At 29.1% G+C, this 18484-nt stretch overlaps 1 protein-coding gene across 1 annotated transcript in view; it reads left to right on the top strand.

Annotated features, from left to right (window-relative positions):
* LOC107456269 (probable G-protein coupled receptor CG31760) overlaps positions 1-18484 on the top strand; it is a gene marked incomplete in the record, with an annotated part of 261490 nt that overhangs the window by 231335 nt on the left and 11671 nt on the right. Inside the window, 5 exon segments of the mRNA XM_043055523.2 lie at positions 2144-2286; positions 5030-5131; positions 9236-9389; positions 14467-14576; positions 17945-18159. Coding sequence (XP_042911457.1) covers positions 2144-2286; positions 5030-5131; positions 9236-9389; positions 14467-14576; positions 17945-18159 — 724 coding nt within the window.

Consider the following 18484-nt stretch of genomic DNA (forward strand, 5'->3'; position numbering starts at 1 on the left):
CTATTGTTATTATTATATTGCTATTATTACAATGTTGCTCAAGGTTTTTAATGCATAGACACTTTTCGAAAAGATCAATTTCTGCACCATAATCACAAATAAAGAAATTTCGAGTCATTAAAAAACAAGCTAACATAAGCATTAATGAAAAAGATCAGCACAACAAGATTAAATAAAGAGAGCAGACGATAATTTTAGAACTTCTTGGTGTTGATGTTGATTGTTTTTCCGACTAAATTTTTTATTTTTATTTTCACCAGCATGCACTTTTAATGTTTTCACATGATATTAATTTAAGTAGTTTTATGTTCCTTTTATCATTAACTGATTCCTAATTACCATTTAGGCAGTAATTTAAATATAAGTATGAATATTAAAGGAGAAAAAGAATTTTGTGACATCTTAAGAAATGTATATTACTTGGAATTGAAAGGCAATCTAGCGTAATAGATAACAAGGGGACAAACATCAATTGATGCAGTTTTTGCATCCATTACTTAAAACATTGTGGCATTTACGAAAGTCTATCCCGAAAAGAAAAAAAAAAGTCACCAATGGGTAATCAATGATTGCAATTATGCGATCGCAATTTTCTCTCTTTTGTAATCAATCGTCATTATATTGTTTCCACTCTTTTTATTAGTTTTATTATTATAAACAATTAATAGGAATCGCTGATGTAAAGACTTTTATAAATATATTTCGCAAGGAATGTAATAATGCTTTTTTTCTCCTTTCTTTTGCACGTCTCTTTGAAACTTTTCTCTTAAATGAAATAATTTTTTCCCTAATTTAACATTATCACCTTATTACCTATCAACTACCCTGTCGTTCCCTATCATTTAAAAACTAAATTTCATAAAACTAACATTACAAACTGCGTTTTTTCAATAAATAGAAATCAAATATAATCCGCCATCTTTTTATTTCTCAACTTTGAATTGAGTGCATATTAAAATCTATTTTTAGAAATTCCCCCTTCATCTACCCCCGCTACATAACACATCAGCATGAAATTTAAAAATCGCTGCAGGGTTGCTAAATATTTTGGTTTTATAAAAATTTGTTATTTTTTCTCGCGCTTTCTTTTCTTAGTAACACATTTGAATACGTAAGGCTAGAAAAAAGAGCCTTGGCAATAAATTAAAGCAATTAATACCTTTCCTTGGAGAAGGCTATTCTAACACAAACGCATCATTTGCATATTTTATTTCTTGATGAATGGAGGTGTCCAGTTCCAGTAGGGTTCGCCGCAGCAGACACACCATCCTGGCCATTTTCGAAAGTTAATAACTTTATTGTTTATTTATTTTTGTAAAAAATCATACCTCTTGATTAGAAAAAAATAGAAGTATTTTTTTTTATCAAATTTGATTCTTCATTAAAGCATTTTAAGATCGTGAATATATTTGACTTCCTCATGGTGAGGAGGTAAATAGACCATTGGACATCAATTTTGTTCGATTACTTAACTTCATCCGCATATTTCTTCAAGTTCTGTTTCTTGCCATCAATTACAAATTATTTCTTTACACCAATTATTTCGCAACAATCTCTGATTCAAAAATTATGCCCAAGTACTTGATTGTGCATATGTTAATTCATTGATCTTGCGTATAAATTAATTGAATTGTTACTGCTTAGACATCATTCTACTTTTCTATTGTGTTAATTTGCTGCACTCTTAGAAAGAAAAAACATAACTTCTTTACTTAAATTACGTATTTAGAAAGTTTTCGATCAATGTGAGAAGAATATAGCAGACTAGTTTGCGAAGGTAAAATGAATAATTCAAAACAAAAACTGAAGAGGAAAGGTACTTATTAATCTAAATATTTCATTTGCTTCATAAAGTATAAAATTGGAAAAGTCTGCATGTTTCAAGCGTTCATAATTTGGCACCCATTCTCCAGGCGTGAATCATAATTCTCACGTCTGGTGAGTATATAACTGTCGTAGGGGTGTGGAGGATTAGTTTCTCAGTAATTAAAAAAATTGTACAGTGGGCAATCTAATGCTTAATATTTAAAGATTATCTGAAGCTTATTATTTTAAAACTGTTGCTTACATTAACGTTTTCAGATCAAAAATGTGTAATTATTAATTTATGCATCTATATATTTAATTTATAACATCTTTCCAGTGTGTCTTTACTCCCGGATTCAGTTGGAGCCGAGGTTCTTATAAGTGCCAGTGCAGGGACGGGTTCTTCTCTGCGACCAAGAAACCTATTTTCAACGGATCCCTTGTTGAATCAGCATACAGAGATAAAATAACTCTCCACAGGTGAGCTAACATCAAGTTTTTTCTTTCAGTTATAAAAAATATTCTTCAAAATAAAAACATATACCATTTTAATGCGGACGATATAGTGATCTACATACTAACATTTACCGCTTTCCATCAAATTTTTTTAGTGTATATTTTCGAATATAAAAAGAGAATTTTTGAAACTTTTCGAAAACTGAAGCAGCTTATAATCGGGATCTGTTAGAACTGAAATTCCACGCAAAGATAACAACAACAACAAAAGCTAACTTAACGGGTAATTTTTAATTTCTCTTCGTGAAAACCAATCTCTTTTTGTTCGTTTGCTCATCTTTAGATCTTTAGTCAGATATAAAATCCCATTGAAAGTTCCATCCTTCTTTAGTTTTCCATCTCTCTTGTTCTCATTAAGCCTCCTATTCTATCAGAGCTGACCTATCAAGCAATATTGGAGCAAAAAAGTTCACAAGCTAACGTTATGTTAGTATTGTGCTTATGTTAGCTCTTTGGAGCAAAAATAGATGATGGGTCGGCCTGTCTAATTCAGGGGCTCTAGTTCTCATGTCTTTCCAGATTAACGTCATCAGCAGTTCAACTTGGCAAAGAGCCAAAGTAAATCAGACTATAAATGCGAGAGCTATTTAAATTATGAAGATGTTTAAGTTTTCTATTTGTTCACATTTAACTTCCATTGAACATTGTTCATTTACTGCGTTATGAAGAAAAATGAGCGGTAAAAGAAATTCTTATGAAACAAAATATTTATTTCCTATTGCATTTTTATGTGTTGTTTTTTTCAACTGTTTATTTATAAGTTTTTTATTTTTAACTGCTATTTTATGTACTCATATGTTTTGTATGAGGTGTTTCGTATTATTTAGAGATTTGAAAAGTATTTAAATTTTGGGTGAATTTTCAAAGAAAAAGCGTATTCTAGGATTAGCTTATATTCTATAAAATACAATATAGTATAGTCAAATATGTTTCAGAAATATTTTTTTTAATTTCTAAGTAACATATCATAGTTCTTTTATTCCTGTCAAAATCTATCTTTAGTGTATGACGGGCAATACATTTTAAATGTATCTTGAACTTTAATCAATTTTTCTTAGTTACACGTTGCTAAAGTTCAAGTTGAACGGAAAATAACTCTTCAGATTACCAACTTATTAAAGTTTCAATAAATTGTCCTAAAATTAGGGTTCAAGGTACCGATATTATAGATCAACAGTAAATCAACATTTTTCAGAGTTTGTTGACTTAACTGCACTAACTTTTCAGAGTCTGTAAACTTAATTACGCGATACTAAAGCTCAAATTGAACTGAAAATAATTCTTCAGTTCACTAACTTATTAAAATTTCAATAAATTGTCCTTAAATTAGGTTCAAAGTTCCGACATTATGGATCAACTATAAATCATCATTTTTGAGAGTCTGCAGAATGCTTGATAGAACTTCTCGACTGATTACTAAAGCTCGAATCCCTCGAAAAAAATAGTATTAGGAGTATATTGTGATGCCCATTCTTTATTAATCAGAAAATTAGAATCGTTAGCCGATCGTAGTTATATTATGAAATGTTTGAGACTTTTTCACCAATACACTGTCACAAAGATCGGTACAGCGTTGTTGTTGTGGCTTAGCCTCTAATACCTGACGAAGTCAGACAAGGTCCATCAGACCGTTGACCCTAAGGAAATCGAGGACAGAAGGGGGTATGAGTATATGTCCTCTCTGGAAAGTCCCAAACAGTCCAGGATGTGTCCGGGAGAAGCCTGCTCAGTTTGACATTTGGAGCAGACCTTGAAGATTCTCCTGCCTTCGAAAAAACGAGAGAATTTTTGTGCGACCGCTTGCTAATCTGGAAATTGCGGTTTTAGAAGCTACGTCGCACTTGAGGGCGAATAAAGAACCTGGCTTTTTGCTCGCATACCAGTGATGGGGTACAGCGTTGAATATATCCAGCAAATTATCAGCAATCTTCACAAGATGTAAAATCAAACATTATTTCATTTAAGTTATACTTTTGAATCTTGCAATCGTTCTCAGAAAAATAAATATAAACCATAATGTTACAACCTTCAGCTATAAAATCGTACAAATTTGTCGACACCTTAGTAGGGTGTTAAATTCAACCATGTTTCAGTTAAGTTCACCGAGAAAATAAAATTTCTCGATACTATGTTTGAACATGGCTCTATATGAAGATTTTAGCAAATTTTCCAGGTTCATCGTCCTACAAAATTTTAAACAGAGTAGAATATTTGGATATCTAAATAAATGAAATATATTACAAGATTTTTCTTATATGGAACTAAAATCATTTAAAGCACTTTCGAAATATTTATGATACGTTTGTTTCGAAAACGTAAATAAATTTCTCTATTAGTCTGGACATTTCAACGTACAGTGCGACTTTGAGGAGAACTCCTCTAGACTAAAAGTCTGGGACTGTCTGCTGCTATAGTAACAAGCGATGGCACATTTCTAATGGGGGTAAAATAGAGGAAAGAAGGTGTCGATTGGTTTACTCACGACGACCTACTTTAAGATTAAAAGAAAACTATTCACCCCACACCCCTATTCGAAGTGACCTTTCCTCGTAACCATAGTACCCGCCACGACGCGAGACGGGTGTCTGGAGGAGTTCNAGCCGCACTATACGTTTCGGGGTTAGGTAAAAATGGCTGCTTTACTATGTATAATAAAGTGTAGAAAATGTTTAATAAAATAAAAAAAGCTTCTTTTTTTCAATTTCAGTCCCACCTATGACATGTTGTATATATGTAAGCGTTGCCAACCTGGTTGTGATGTTTGTGAAGATGATAAACCTTGTTTAGCTAATTACAATTGGGCATTCCGGTAAGTAAAATTTGTATGATTGATTGGAAATTGATTTAGTAAACGATAATACGAAACCCTTTTTCTATATTATAATAATTATGCTTTTCATACTTTAATATTGATCTTTTAATCTTAATGCTTTTGTTTCTCGAAAATATAATTGTGGATTTTTTACGTTAATTTTTAAAATGATTAGTTTGAACATAACGAATATTCGTTAGTCTTAAAAACCAATTCATTTTTTCGATCCGTTTCTATTCATTTTGGATCCGGCGTTGAAAGGTTGTTGCTTACAAGAGTACATACTTCATTGATTAAAAATAAAATCTTGATAAAAAATATCAAATGCTCTGAAAAGACATTACTTTCCGATCCCCCTGACATATGGTATTCTTTAATAACCACCCTTAATGCATACTTGTCGAATCGTTTTCAAATATTTATTTTAAATATTATGCATGAGATGGGGCATCAAATTAATATTTAAGTGAGGAAAAAACAAGACTAATCTGTTGATTCACTCTTGAAAAGAAGCAAAACTGGAAAAAAAAATCAGAATTTGTTTTATTGTTGGAAGAAGTAGAAACAAAGTTAATAGACGGTTATAAGATCTCTCCTTCTCCCAGAATTTTTAGAAATTTCAATAGTATTTTTGTTTCTTCCATTTGAAATATTATTTTCAGGCCTGTAATATATTTTGACACTGACTTTTGACTTTATTTTGACAATAATTCGAAAAATATATATTTTATGGAACTATAATCCTGTACTTCGCGATATTACGCCAATGTTTTTTATTAGTATTTCTTAATAATACCATTTGTGATTTGTTATACTTGTTATCACTTTACTTGTTTATGATTTATTGTACTTGCTATCACTTATGCAAAATTTAAAACTTCAAAAACATTTAGGCGTTACAGAAATGATTTTTATGGAATTAAAAATTTTATTTTTATTAAATCAATACTATCATTGAAAAGCAATTCACGAGATTAAATTTAAAAAGGTAGATTCATTTTAGGAAATTTCTGAAGCAATTTACTTGAAATTGAAAATATGAACGAATATCTCTTTTAGAATATGTTTATCCTTATTCGTTCGCAAATGTTTTTAAAGCAAACTTAGATAAATCACGATCAAAACACTTAATGTGTAAATGCAATTTGCGAACGCAAACTCATTTATCTTCGTTCAAAAATGTATTTCATGTCAACAACTTTGCACAAGCGATTTAAACGTGATTGAATGTTTTTTAAATCGTAAAAGTGTTTGAATGATAAATTAAAAATGAGATTTTACGTCTAGAGCCCAATCTTTAAAATAATTGATTATTATAAACTCAGAGTATGCAATGTTCAATGCGGTTCCGAAAATGTAAACCAACTTCAAATTTGTGAAAGGAGCAATCGGCAAAAAATATCATAACTTGAGAAAAAATATCTTGCCAAATAAATAAATTCTGATCGTTAATGGAAATATATTTTTATGAAAAAATATTCAATATAAATTCTTTATTAATGTGCAATTTAATAAGAAATACAAATAATAACCGAATTCCTTTTTAAAAAATATTCTAAATTAGTTAGCACATTAGTCATAATTAATTTTACATCATAAAATCAAAAAAGCAAGTGTCAGGTACTGAAAAATATTTGACAATTTTTATTACTTTTTAGCTAAACGACTAGAAAATATAACTTTTTTTTATAAAGATGAAGAAATAGCTTTAGATTTTTCAAAACTTTCCAATGATGAAACGTTGTCATGTATTTGATCATTTTTCATGTATTATTTCAAGTGAATGCGTTTCGTGGATAAAAGATAAAACCAATGCATAAAAATATTAATTAAAATAGTAAAGATAACTTACAAGTTTTGATGTTGCACTTTAGCATCAGTTTCAATACTAAGTACAATAAAAAGAAGAAAGTTTGCATTTTTTTCTACCCAACATTACACACAAGTTTCTATGCTATCCTGGAGCATCAGCTTCATAGTATAGTAAATTTTTTCCGATTAAAATTCTTCAAAGTATAGTAAAGAAAAAAATTTTTTACATTTTCTTGCTCAAAATATCATACAAGTTTCGATGTTACATTGGAGAATATTCCTCAGTGCAATGTTTAATAAAGAAAAAAACTACAATTTTCGACTTGAAATAGTTTAAAAGTTTCGATACTATACGAGAGCATCATTTTCAGTTCAAAGTAAAATGCAAAAATAATATTTACAAACTTTTATGTAAGGCACTTTGCTCTGAAGATGATGCTCTAGTGTAGCATCAAAACTTGTATGCTCTTTTAACTATTTATATATTTATATTTCTTAAACTCGGTTTTGTATTTACGTATCATAATAACTATGCTTTTATTATTCTTATTATTATATTTAATGAAAATTTTAATCCGTCATTTATACACACTGCATAGAAAAGTACCAAGAGATTTTTGGTCCTTAAAAGTTTTTAGAAATTATTAAAGAAAAAATTTAAAAAATTTTATTTGTACAAATTTTTTTTATGTTACGCTGTGCTTAATATGTATGTTTTCTGGCTAAACATGAAAAAAATATTTAAGTGATAAGTTAGGGAAACACATAACGTTGCTAAGATTTGCTATAGTGACGCAACTAATCACTGAAATTTTTTATATACCAACTCAGGGAATAAGACTATAAATCATGCAAGCTTTTATCCAACAAAAACCAGTCCACGTGAGATTCTTGCTCTACAAAATTGCGTCCTGAGAGATTTCGAATCCACTATAACGTCCATGACCTTATGTCTACACGGTTTTTTGTCCTGTGCGCACTCTCACATCACCGGGAGAACCAGACACAAAGTTATTTTATTCAAGTCTCCTCAAAATTCGCTTTTCGTATAATATTATGCTCATAGAACATTCAGTTCAACTAGAATTTATTTCTTTGAAATTTCGTGCACAGGCGAATTTTTGTCGTGCGAGCTTTCGTATCCACTATATTTTTCTTCAGAGACATTATTACCATACAATTTTCTGTCCTGTAGGACTATATTTCCCGCATTTTCATGTTACCGTAAGATTTAACGCGCAAAAATTCTTTCCTACTAAGTTTTTGTAACCTCAAGATTCTGTCACGGTAATATTATGCTCACATAACATTCAGTCCTACTATAATTTGTTCCCGTGAGATTTCGTGGTCACGCGAACTTTTGTCCAACGAGATTTCCTATCTACTATATTTCTCCTTCGAAGCATTATAGCCACACAATTTTCTGTCTAGTAAAGACTATATTTCCCGCATTGTCATGTTACTATAAGATTTAACGTGCACAAAATTCTTTTCTGCGAGGTTTAGTAACTGTGAAATTCTGTCTCCGCAATATTGTACCCACACGATATTCTGCCCTGCTATAATCTGTTTCAGTAAGGCTTCGTACCCAAACGAAATTTTCTCCTGCAAGATCTCATATTTATTATATTTTGACTTCAAGACATAATGTCCACGTGATACCTTATCCTGTGAGAATATCTTTCTCACGTGATAATTCACCTGTAAGGTTCAACCCACTCGTAATTCTGCACTCCAAGATCTTTTGCCCATAAAATTCTGCCCTCCTAGATCTTTGACCCCTGAAATTTTGCCCTCCAAGATCTTTGACCCCTGAAATTCTGCCCTCCAAGATCTTTTTCCCCTGAAATTCTGCCCTCCAAGATCTTTTGCCCATGAAATTCTGCCCTCCAAGATCTTTTACCCCTGAAATTCTGCCCTCCAAGATCTCTTACCCCTGAAATTCTGCCCTCCAAGATCTTTTGCCCATGAAATTCTGCCCTCCAAGATCTTTTACCCATGAAATTCTGTCTCTGCGATATGTCCATACGATATTCTACGTTGCAAGAATCTGCCCCTGTGAGATTCTACTCAAATAAAATGTTTTCCTTCGAGATTTCTTTTTCTATATTTTGTCGTCTAGGCACATGTCGACGTGATATTCTACCCTGATAAATTCTGTCTTGAGATATTATTATTTTGATCAAATACCAAGCTGGTTTCGTTATGAAGTCATGATCACTGAGTAACAAAACTGAATTCATAGTTAAAATACTTTAAATGAGTTGTGTTAAATCTTTTTTTTTTCAGAATCTCTCTATTAACAATTTCTGTGATCTGCATCTGCTTGACTTCTCTCCTCGGAATCTATGTATACCGTTACAGAAAACTCAAAGTAATAAATGTAGCAAGTCCCATATTCCTCTGCATCACCCTACTAGGCTGCGTCATCATGTACTGCGAGGTAAATCTTATTTTTCATAGCTCCGAATCAAGGTTATTTGAACTGGATATAGAATTTTTTAAAAAATTAAAAATTTATTAATTTCTTGGGGCAGAGGTTCCCAAATTTTTTCACCTAAGATGTGACCCAAAATCTACTCCATTCATTAAGCAAATTCAACATCTGACTGAATTTCGGTTTTTGAAATTAGTAAAAAATACCTTGGATAAGCAAGCGCTTAAATAGAAAGATTATCTTTAAAGTGGAACAATATATGGAATAATAATCAGAATTATTTTTATGTAATTATGACATTGTTAAACTACATTACAATTGAAATGAAATTTAAAGTAATAGAGATAACTAAAAACAGAAAAGAGATAAGCTATAGAATAATAGTATAAGATTAAAGAATAGCAGAAATAAACTTGATATTAATAGAGTTAAACTAAATAATGATAGAGGTAAATTAAATAATAAATGTGGTAAGCTGAAGAATGATAGCGATAAACCAAAGAATGATGTCGATAAATTACAGAATAATTGAGAAAATCTAAAAAATAATAGTGATAAATTAAATAAAAATTGAGATAAACTAAATAAAAATTGAGATATACTAATAATAATCGAGATAAACTAAATAATAATATAAAATTTTTGTTGAACATCTCGGAGAATTCCAATATCCCTGGTTTTAGAGCAATCCACGAATAACGCTATGAAACTTGAACATATTCTTTTCTTATTTCATTAATAATTAATAATGATCTAAAATTAAATTTGATCCGATCAAACAACATTAAATACCTAACCAGTCAATAAGAAGTTTTGTTTAGGTATTTTTGTAATACCCTATTAAATTTGATATTATATATGCCTTATTTTTAATTATAATTTTAGATGTAATCTTATAACGCGCAGTGTGAATATGAACCAGATATTTTCTTAAAACGCAGTGAGTAAAAAAAACGAAGCACTTAACAAATATATTTTTTTATTTTTTTTTAATTTAATGCTCAATGAGAACTCAACTACTTAGAATAAAAGTAAAAACTAAAATTGCCCACTTTTATTACATAAATGATTGAAAAGTAAGAATTGCTTCATTCTTATTTCTTAAATAGTTTTAGTTCATTTCTAAAGAAATTTAATGATTTCATAAAATAAAATAATTAGTAGCTAAAATTCAATTTTTTCCATTGTAAAAAGTTATACAGTTAACTTATTGTAAAAAAACTATTAAAAAATAAAATATTTTCTTAAAATGAAAAAAAAATTCTCAGTGTATTAATAAAGAAAAACATTTTAATGAAAATAACAAATTTCAATTTTTTCGTATTTTAAAATCATCATGCTAAAATGATTAAAATAAATGTAAATCACTACAATGATCATTGTTGATATCAAAAGAATACTTATTTTTTCGCGCAATTTATTATCAATTACTTTTTTAGAAGTTATTAACTAGAAATTAATTGATTTTCTTACAATAAAATAATACATTATTGTTTGTATTTTTTCCTTCCAAACACTTTTCATCATGTTTTTTTTTCTTCATTTAGAAACCTTAGAAAAAAAACAATCTTCTTTGTTTATTCATATTTTTTCTTTGTTTAAGAAAATAACAAAAACATCACTTAACAATACTACAATAAAAACGCATTAAAGGAAATCATGAGCTAATGTATTTATAATATAATTTTGACCTAAAGTAAAAATTTAATATGTTAACAGCGAACAAAGAGAAAAAAATTCCTTAAAAAATCATTTAATTACAGATGAATTGAAAAATGAATCACTAATTATTTTTTCCACCTCGTTTTTTAATGTACTTAATTAATTCATGATAAGCTTTGTTATTGCCACTTGCAAAAAAAGTTAAATAGTTTTATGCATTATTTCATTAAAATTCTTCACATAAAAGTATAACTTATAAACAAACGTATGAATGAAAACAAATGACAAATAAGGAAAAGTAAACCTTAAAACTTATACTCTTATAAAATAGTTTTTAAAAAGTAGTTTTAATAGTTGCTATTTAATTAAATGAAGCTATAATTCTGCGCACTAACGTTTTGTTATACTAGACACTATATAATTAATTAATATATTTTTATTTAATTTATAAGCTTATTACTCCATGATTTATATTTTGCAGGTAAATATCTTGTTAAAAGTTTCAACTAGAAAACTTATCGACTTAAAGTAAATTTTTACCCCAGCATTTTTATCCTGAAATTACTTCAATTAATTACATTGTAATGTTTAAATACTATTTAATTTTGATAATTTTGAGTGAATATTTTTAATCGAAACTCATCACTTAGAGCTAAGTTTATTATTTTAAAAAAGTTTATCAATAAATAAGAATAAATATAACAGTTATGCTTATAAATAATTATTATTGTTATTAAGAATAGTCTCTCAATATATTTAAGTTCCGTAATAAATAAAAATGATTATGAGTAAAGTTCTTGCTGTTTTTTATTTCATGAAAGTTATCATTTATGCAAATTTATCAATACGTTGGAACAATTGTAACATGTGTGATTAAAAATTATTAGTTAAGAATAATTATATTTAATGTACTTGCAATTTTTTTTATCGAAAGTTTATCGTAATTTACAAGTGTAGTACAAGCTTATTGTTTATCAATAAATTAAAATAACTTTAGCATTATTATTTTTTAAAAAGTTTATAGTATTTGGACTTACAAAATTTTATGCAATTGTAATAATTAAGAGATTAATTCCGAAATTTATATTTTACTTTCTTAAATCATGATTTTTATCATTTAATTATTATGTAGCGTAAATACTTTTACAATTATTCCTTCACCAAAAAACTTTTTTTCAACTGCGATAGAATTTGATGAACGATTACCACTAGTTGATCCATTGCTGTTTTTAAGAGAGGCCGGCTAAGCTGTATTAAGATCACTATTGTGGGAGTGGTCACTCTTCTGTTGAAATTAGTAGCAACAGTGTGAATAGATCAATACTCATCAAACTATACGTGTTCATAACGAAATAGGCGTATCCAGATCGCGTCCGAAAGTCACCAACGTCGATGGAGGGTACCAACATTGTCAATCGTCATCTATCAAGAGGTTCCTCAATATTGAATTGAGTTAACATGCTTTACATACCAGTGAATGGGAATTGAATGATTGTAGTGGTAGTTACGCTACAATAAAATTATGTTTTAATTAATAATTGCAACTATTTTGCAATAATTTTAATTAATAGTTTACAGTCTCTTATCAATCACCAAAGTATTATTTTTGTCTACGAAATTCTTTTTTAAAAATTTCAATCTGTTTTTAAAAGCAATGAAATATGTTATTCGTCGAAGCTATGAAAACTTGAGTGCTTTTAATAAGTTTTTTTTAAGTGCATTAAATATTACACAAAAATGCTTTTTATTCTTCTTTTATTTTACAAAAATTGCTAAAGCGATTTTGGTGAAACAATTACATAACTAACACAATTAAACAATTTTGCTAAAACAATTTTGTAATCATTTTGCTGATATGATGATTTTTTCTATGCAATCCATTTTTTTCAGTTGAGTTGGGAGGGGAAAATTAATGTTTAGCATTGCATTCGCTTCTACATTTAACTGAAATTTCAATTAATCATTATAGAATGAATATGTATGTGAAAGCAAATTTCGAAATTACAGTTCATAACACAGCGGAGGGTAAATTTGATATTTTTCTTTCAAATTTTTAAAAATAATTAAAAAAAAAGTATTAGCTTAGCTTCTTTTTTTAAGTAAAGATTTTTTGTAGAAAAAAATGAAAATTAATTTGGAATTAATGTCTTCCACTATGAAAAATAACTTATTATAACGATTTAACATTTTAAAGAAATAATAATAATAATGAAAGTAATTTAAATCATCAATAAAGCGTTATTTTAGAAGAATAAGAATAAAAATCTTGACAATAGAATAATTTTTGTCAAAAAAAATTCTTTGAAGAATATAATAAAAAAATGGGTATACTTCCTTTCTTTTCTTTACTTTAGAAATAACTACAAAGGAAATTTCTTAAAAGCAAAAAAATAAAAGTTGCTAGTAAAATAACTATAACACAATATAATTTTGTATACCGTTTTATATCTTTTGATATAACAGAATTTAAATGTTTTCATATGAAATGTCAATAAATCTGTAATGTTTTCCTCAAACAACTTTTCTAAATTGGCAAAAATCCTATTTTCTCTAAATATTTTATGTGATAGTCAATGATGCTACAATGTTTACCTTTAAATTTTATATATTAATTGTCAATAATCTTATAAAGTTTACTTTCAAGTATCTTTTTATAAATTGCTAATAATCCTATGTTTTCCTTCATATGTTTTATTTTTGCATTTTATTTTTGCATCAAAAACAATTTTAATCTTTCAAAAATTAATATATTTTCAATAAACTGACATAAACTATCTTGAGGAAGCAAAATATTTTAGCATACATCGTCAAATGTTTCTGCATTGTTTTATTTGAAACAGTTTCGTTTTGTTCGGCAACAATCTCTTTTTTTCAATCATTCTCAACGGCAGTGTTGTAAGGAATTTGATGTAAATGTATCCACTGGTATGTTCGTAATCTTTTTTAGAACAAAACAAAATCGACTAATCTAAGATGGAGAACTGGTATTGAAAAACTGATGACTCCGAAATGAAATTTTGTCATGAATATCTGAAATATTCTGCGATGTTTCAGAAATGTCTTTTAGGCTTTGCAGAAATGCAAGGAAAATATTTTAGCAATGTCGTTAGGAAAGCAAATCTCTCGATTTTTTAAGAAAATGAATACAATTGTTTCTAACATCTTCGAATACTTTGTTAAAACTCTTTAACATCAAAACCCTTTAACTTTCTTAAACCTCAAAAGAAATATATCTCACGCTTCGCCCTTCGCGCTAAGACATTTGGCATTTTGTAAATGGGACATCTTGTCCTTCATGTTCAGAAATCCCTCTCTTATATCGATGGTCAACTTTTACTTATTGTCCTCGATTGCTTTGGACATTGACAAGTAAACGATCATTTTTTTTTTTGGCGATTGACTTATCCTACCTAATTTTCAGATGGCAGCTATATTTCCGGTTTTATCAATGTCAAGTTGTATTGCAACCAAGTGGACAAGGCACATGGGCTTTTGTTTAACATACAGCGCCCTCCTTCTAAAGACATGGAGGTAAGGCAACGAAACATTTCAAACATTTTTTAACAATATTTCTACATTTCGAGACCAATCATTATTAAAATCTAGCATACAATATTTCTATATCAAATATATATATATATATATATATCCAGTCATTTTAACTGCTTTTGGGCAATATAGGTATATACTAATTTTCTGTCTTTCTAGTGTTAAGAAAAATGTTTCCTATTGCAAAAGATAAATGCCTCCTTTTAAAAAAGAGATATTGCATCCTTACGTAAAAGACTTGCGTCTCAACAGATGAGACAATTGCATCTCAACAGAAAGGATAATTCCATCATAATATAAGAGATAATTGTTTCTTTTAATAACGCGATTGCATCTTAAAATAAGAAACTCGTGCATTCTAATAAAAGATGCACTGTCATCCTTGTAGAAGTAACATTAGTTACCAATTCGAAGAGATATTTGTAACCTAATAGAGGATACAAATGCATTCTAATACAAAAGTCAAAAACCACTTATTAAAGAAGACAATTATCTCCTTATTGGGAAGACAAATAGATCCAAATTCAAGAGATAATTTATTCTTAATAAAAGAGAGGAGACAAATGCATCCTAATGATGGTGACAATTGTCCCTTTCTGAGCTTGGTTTAGAAATATGTCAGAGAATCAAAATTATTTTTTAAAACACAGACGTATTTGCCGCAAATAAGAATGACATGTTTCGTTTGAAAAACTTTCCACTATATTTATTCGGGATTTAAAAGAAAGACATAAACCTTTCTTAACTGTACAAAACAATTTCTCCCACAGTATCAAAAGAGAAACTAAACGTCAAAACTTTTCTATCAACATTTTGAAGATGAAGTTGGATTTTCAACTCCACAAAACTAAAAACAATGTTCTTCTCTTTGGGTAGACGTACGTGTTATCTTTAAAACATTTCCATTAAAGAGTAGCATTATGTTGTTTCACACGAAATGAATAACAAAACATTTTGTGTCAGCCTGCAGAACACATTTGATGTAGACTCAATAAATTAAACATGTCTGTCTGGACAGTTTCTGGTTGGACAAAGTTTTATCCTTTAAAAGTTCAAATTATAAAGAATGGGCATTCAGTCGGAAACATGTCAGTTTAAAAACCAACAAACTACCTTTTTACATATTTAGATAAACACGAACCATACTTTCGGATATCATTATATTTAATGAAAAATCATTAACTAATTCTAAATTTTAAATTATTTACCTAAAAACGCAATTAAAAACTAAAAAGGAAGTAAAGAGCCTAATTTAGTATAAATAAATGCTGTTTCATTATTCTTAGTTATTTCATAAGATTTGTTTATCTTTCAGAGCTTTGACAAACTTTTGAAGGTAAATTCTGAGCCATCTCACAAAATTTACACTAAGTTACATTTAAAATAGCAGACACAAAAGCAATTTTTAAAAATTTGTGCTCGAACAGTCTTTTAATAATTTGAGTTAGTGTTTTCACTGTTTTTATGAATTTGACAAGAATTTTTTTTTTCTATAAAAGAAGAAATTTTGCATCTCATACTGATAAAACTATTCTTTTGTAATTTAGATCTTCTCTAATTTGTTATATTTCAACCTCTGCTCTGTAAAAGAATGTGGTGTAATACCAATCCGAATTCAGTGTTAAAAAACTCGAAAAATTGTGTGTTATTTCCCGTTAATAATGAATCTAGAGTTTATACACGCTTTAAAAAATGTAGATAATTTTTGACTCTCCAATGATTGAGAAAGCTTGCGCCAAGATCAGACACATCTGCAGCTTTTTGTAATTATTTTCTCCAATTTTGACGTCAGACTATCAGATTAAAAACCGGCAGACGATCCTATTGGAAACAGTCACACAATCATATTGGAACATCAGACGATCAATATTTTTGTTTACAATTCGAGTGCGAGAAGGTGAAAGTTTGATTTTACCGTGCAGTTTGTTTCTGCAGAAATAGAAATATGTTGTTTCTAAAGGCAAATATGTTTTTAGTTGCATAATAAAGATAATTCTATTCTCATTAAAGACGAATTACATAAATTTTTCTATTCTATTAAATAATTTTATAACATTTAACTTAATACCACTATGGTTCTTTTAAACCTAGTTCAAATTCATATTATTCTTTCTGTACTGTGCCTATATATATATATATTAGAGAAAGAGAGAGATGGATATAGATATAGATAGATATAACTGATTCTTATGATTATCTTATCTTACTGTAGTTATAAAATAACAAAAAAGGTGGCGGCTAATTTTCACTAAGAGTGTAAAAGATCATTCTTAGTGTAGTTAAACACAGCAATTAAAAAGTTATGTATGTCATTTCGCTACGCCACTTACGTGTAGAGTAGTAGCCCTCGTGCTTGGCATTGAGACACACTTAAATTTTTTACAGTATATAATTTCTGATAAATAAATCTATCTCTGAAATAAAATTTATCTCTTGAATAATTTGAGATCTTAAAACAAAATAATGACCTTGTTTGCAGCTAGAAAGTAACAAACAACTTTTTCTTGCGCAATAATATTAAGATAACTATATAGTCAACATAAAGCACTGATTTCAGAACAATTCAAAACGTTTGGGGGTTATTTTTCGAGAATTGCACTTAAGCTTTGATTTTTATTTATATCTATTTGCGAAATAAAGACATTATATATGAAGCTACCATTAAAATCTTTTAAATCGTAAGCAAAATAATTAGGATATCACCCGTATGGATTGGCCAGCATACTCACCGGACTTGAATCCAATAGAGCATGTGTGGGATATGCTTGGCTGACGAATTGCAGCCCGTCAACCCCCTCCCATCTGTCTACTGGACTTTCGGAGGGCATTGCTTGATGAGTGGTGTAATATTCCCCAAGATCAGATTGATAATTTGATACTCAGCATGCCTAGGCGTTGTACGGCCTGTATTGCATCGTCCGGGAGACATACTCCGTATTAACCATCATACTAACCATGTTATACTGTTTTTTGTAAATAGGTTCTTTTTTTAAATTTGCTCCAGGGAGTAAAAATCGCAATTTTTATTAATTGTCAAACATATATCATCTTTTTTGCTCTTTACCTTTTGTTTAATACATAGACTTTAAAAATAAGTCAAATTTGCTTGGCTTCTGTCTCTTTCTGTGCCTGAACTTCATTATCCTTAATTTATGGACATGAGTGTATTTTACGAAAACATCAGGAAACACTGATTATTTACTTACAAGCAAAAATCAACGAAAAATTTACCACGTCTTTAGTTGTATGTATTTAAATGAACGCAGTTTTATATTCTTGTATCATTATAGGGTTTCTCTAACGTATCGAGTAAAAATTTAACACAGTTTTATATTCTTTTATTATTATAGGGTTTCTCTAACGTATCGAGTAAAATCAGCGCATAAGCTGAAGCTCACAGATAAGCAACTGTTGCAATGGCTGTTCCCTATTCTGTTAGTGATGGCCATATACCTAGGCACTTGGACAATATCCTCGCCTCCTGCTGCTGTCTACATCAAGGATTGGGACCACATGAAATTCAAACAGTGTGATTATAATTGGTGGGACCACAGTTTGGCCATAGGTAGGTTATGTTTCTCTCTTCAAGTTTCTTAATATATGTGATGTCCATAGACCTATGCTCTATGGCACTTATCTAACGGACTGTGAAGCAAAAAAATTTCATGAACCCAAGAATTAATTGTAGTAAAGGACGCCATTAGTTTAAGTTAAATCAAAAGAACTAAAAACCACGTATCTGTAAAATATCCATTTAAAAAGGACAAAAAACAAAGATCCATTTTAGAAAGGATAAAAAAACATAGCTAAATAGTTTCTTCTTAACTAAGTTATAAAACTACCAAATTATTCAAAATAAATAGTATAAGTATTTTTTAACTCTACTAAAA

This window comes from Parasteatoda tepidariorum, chromosome 8 (assembly GCF_043381705.1).
Source record: "Parasteatoda tepidariorum isolate YZ-2023 chromosome 8, CAS_Ptep_4.0, whole genome shotgun sequence".
NCBI classification, from domain to species: domain Eukaryota; kingdom Metazoa; phylum Arthropoda; class Arachnida; order Araneae; family Theridiidae; genus Parasteatoda; species Parasteatoda tepidariorum.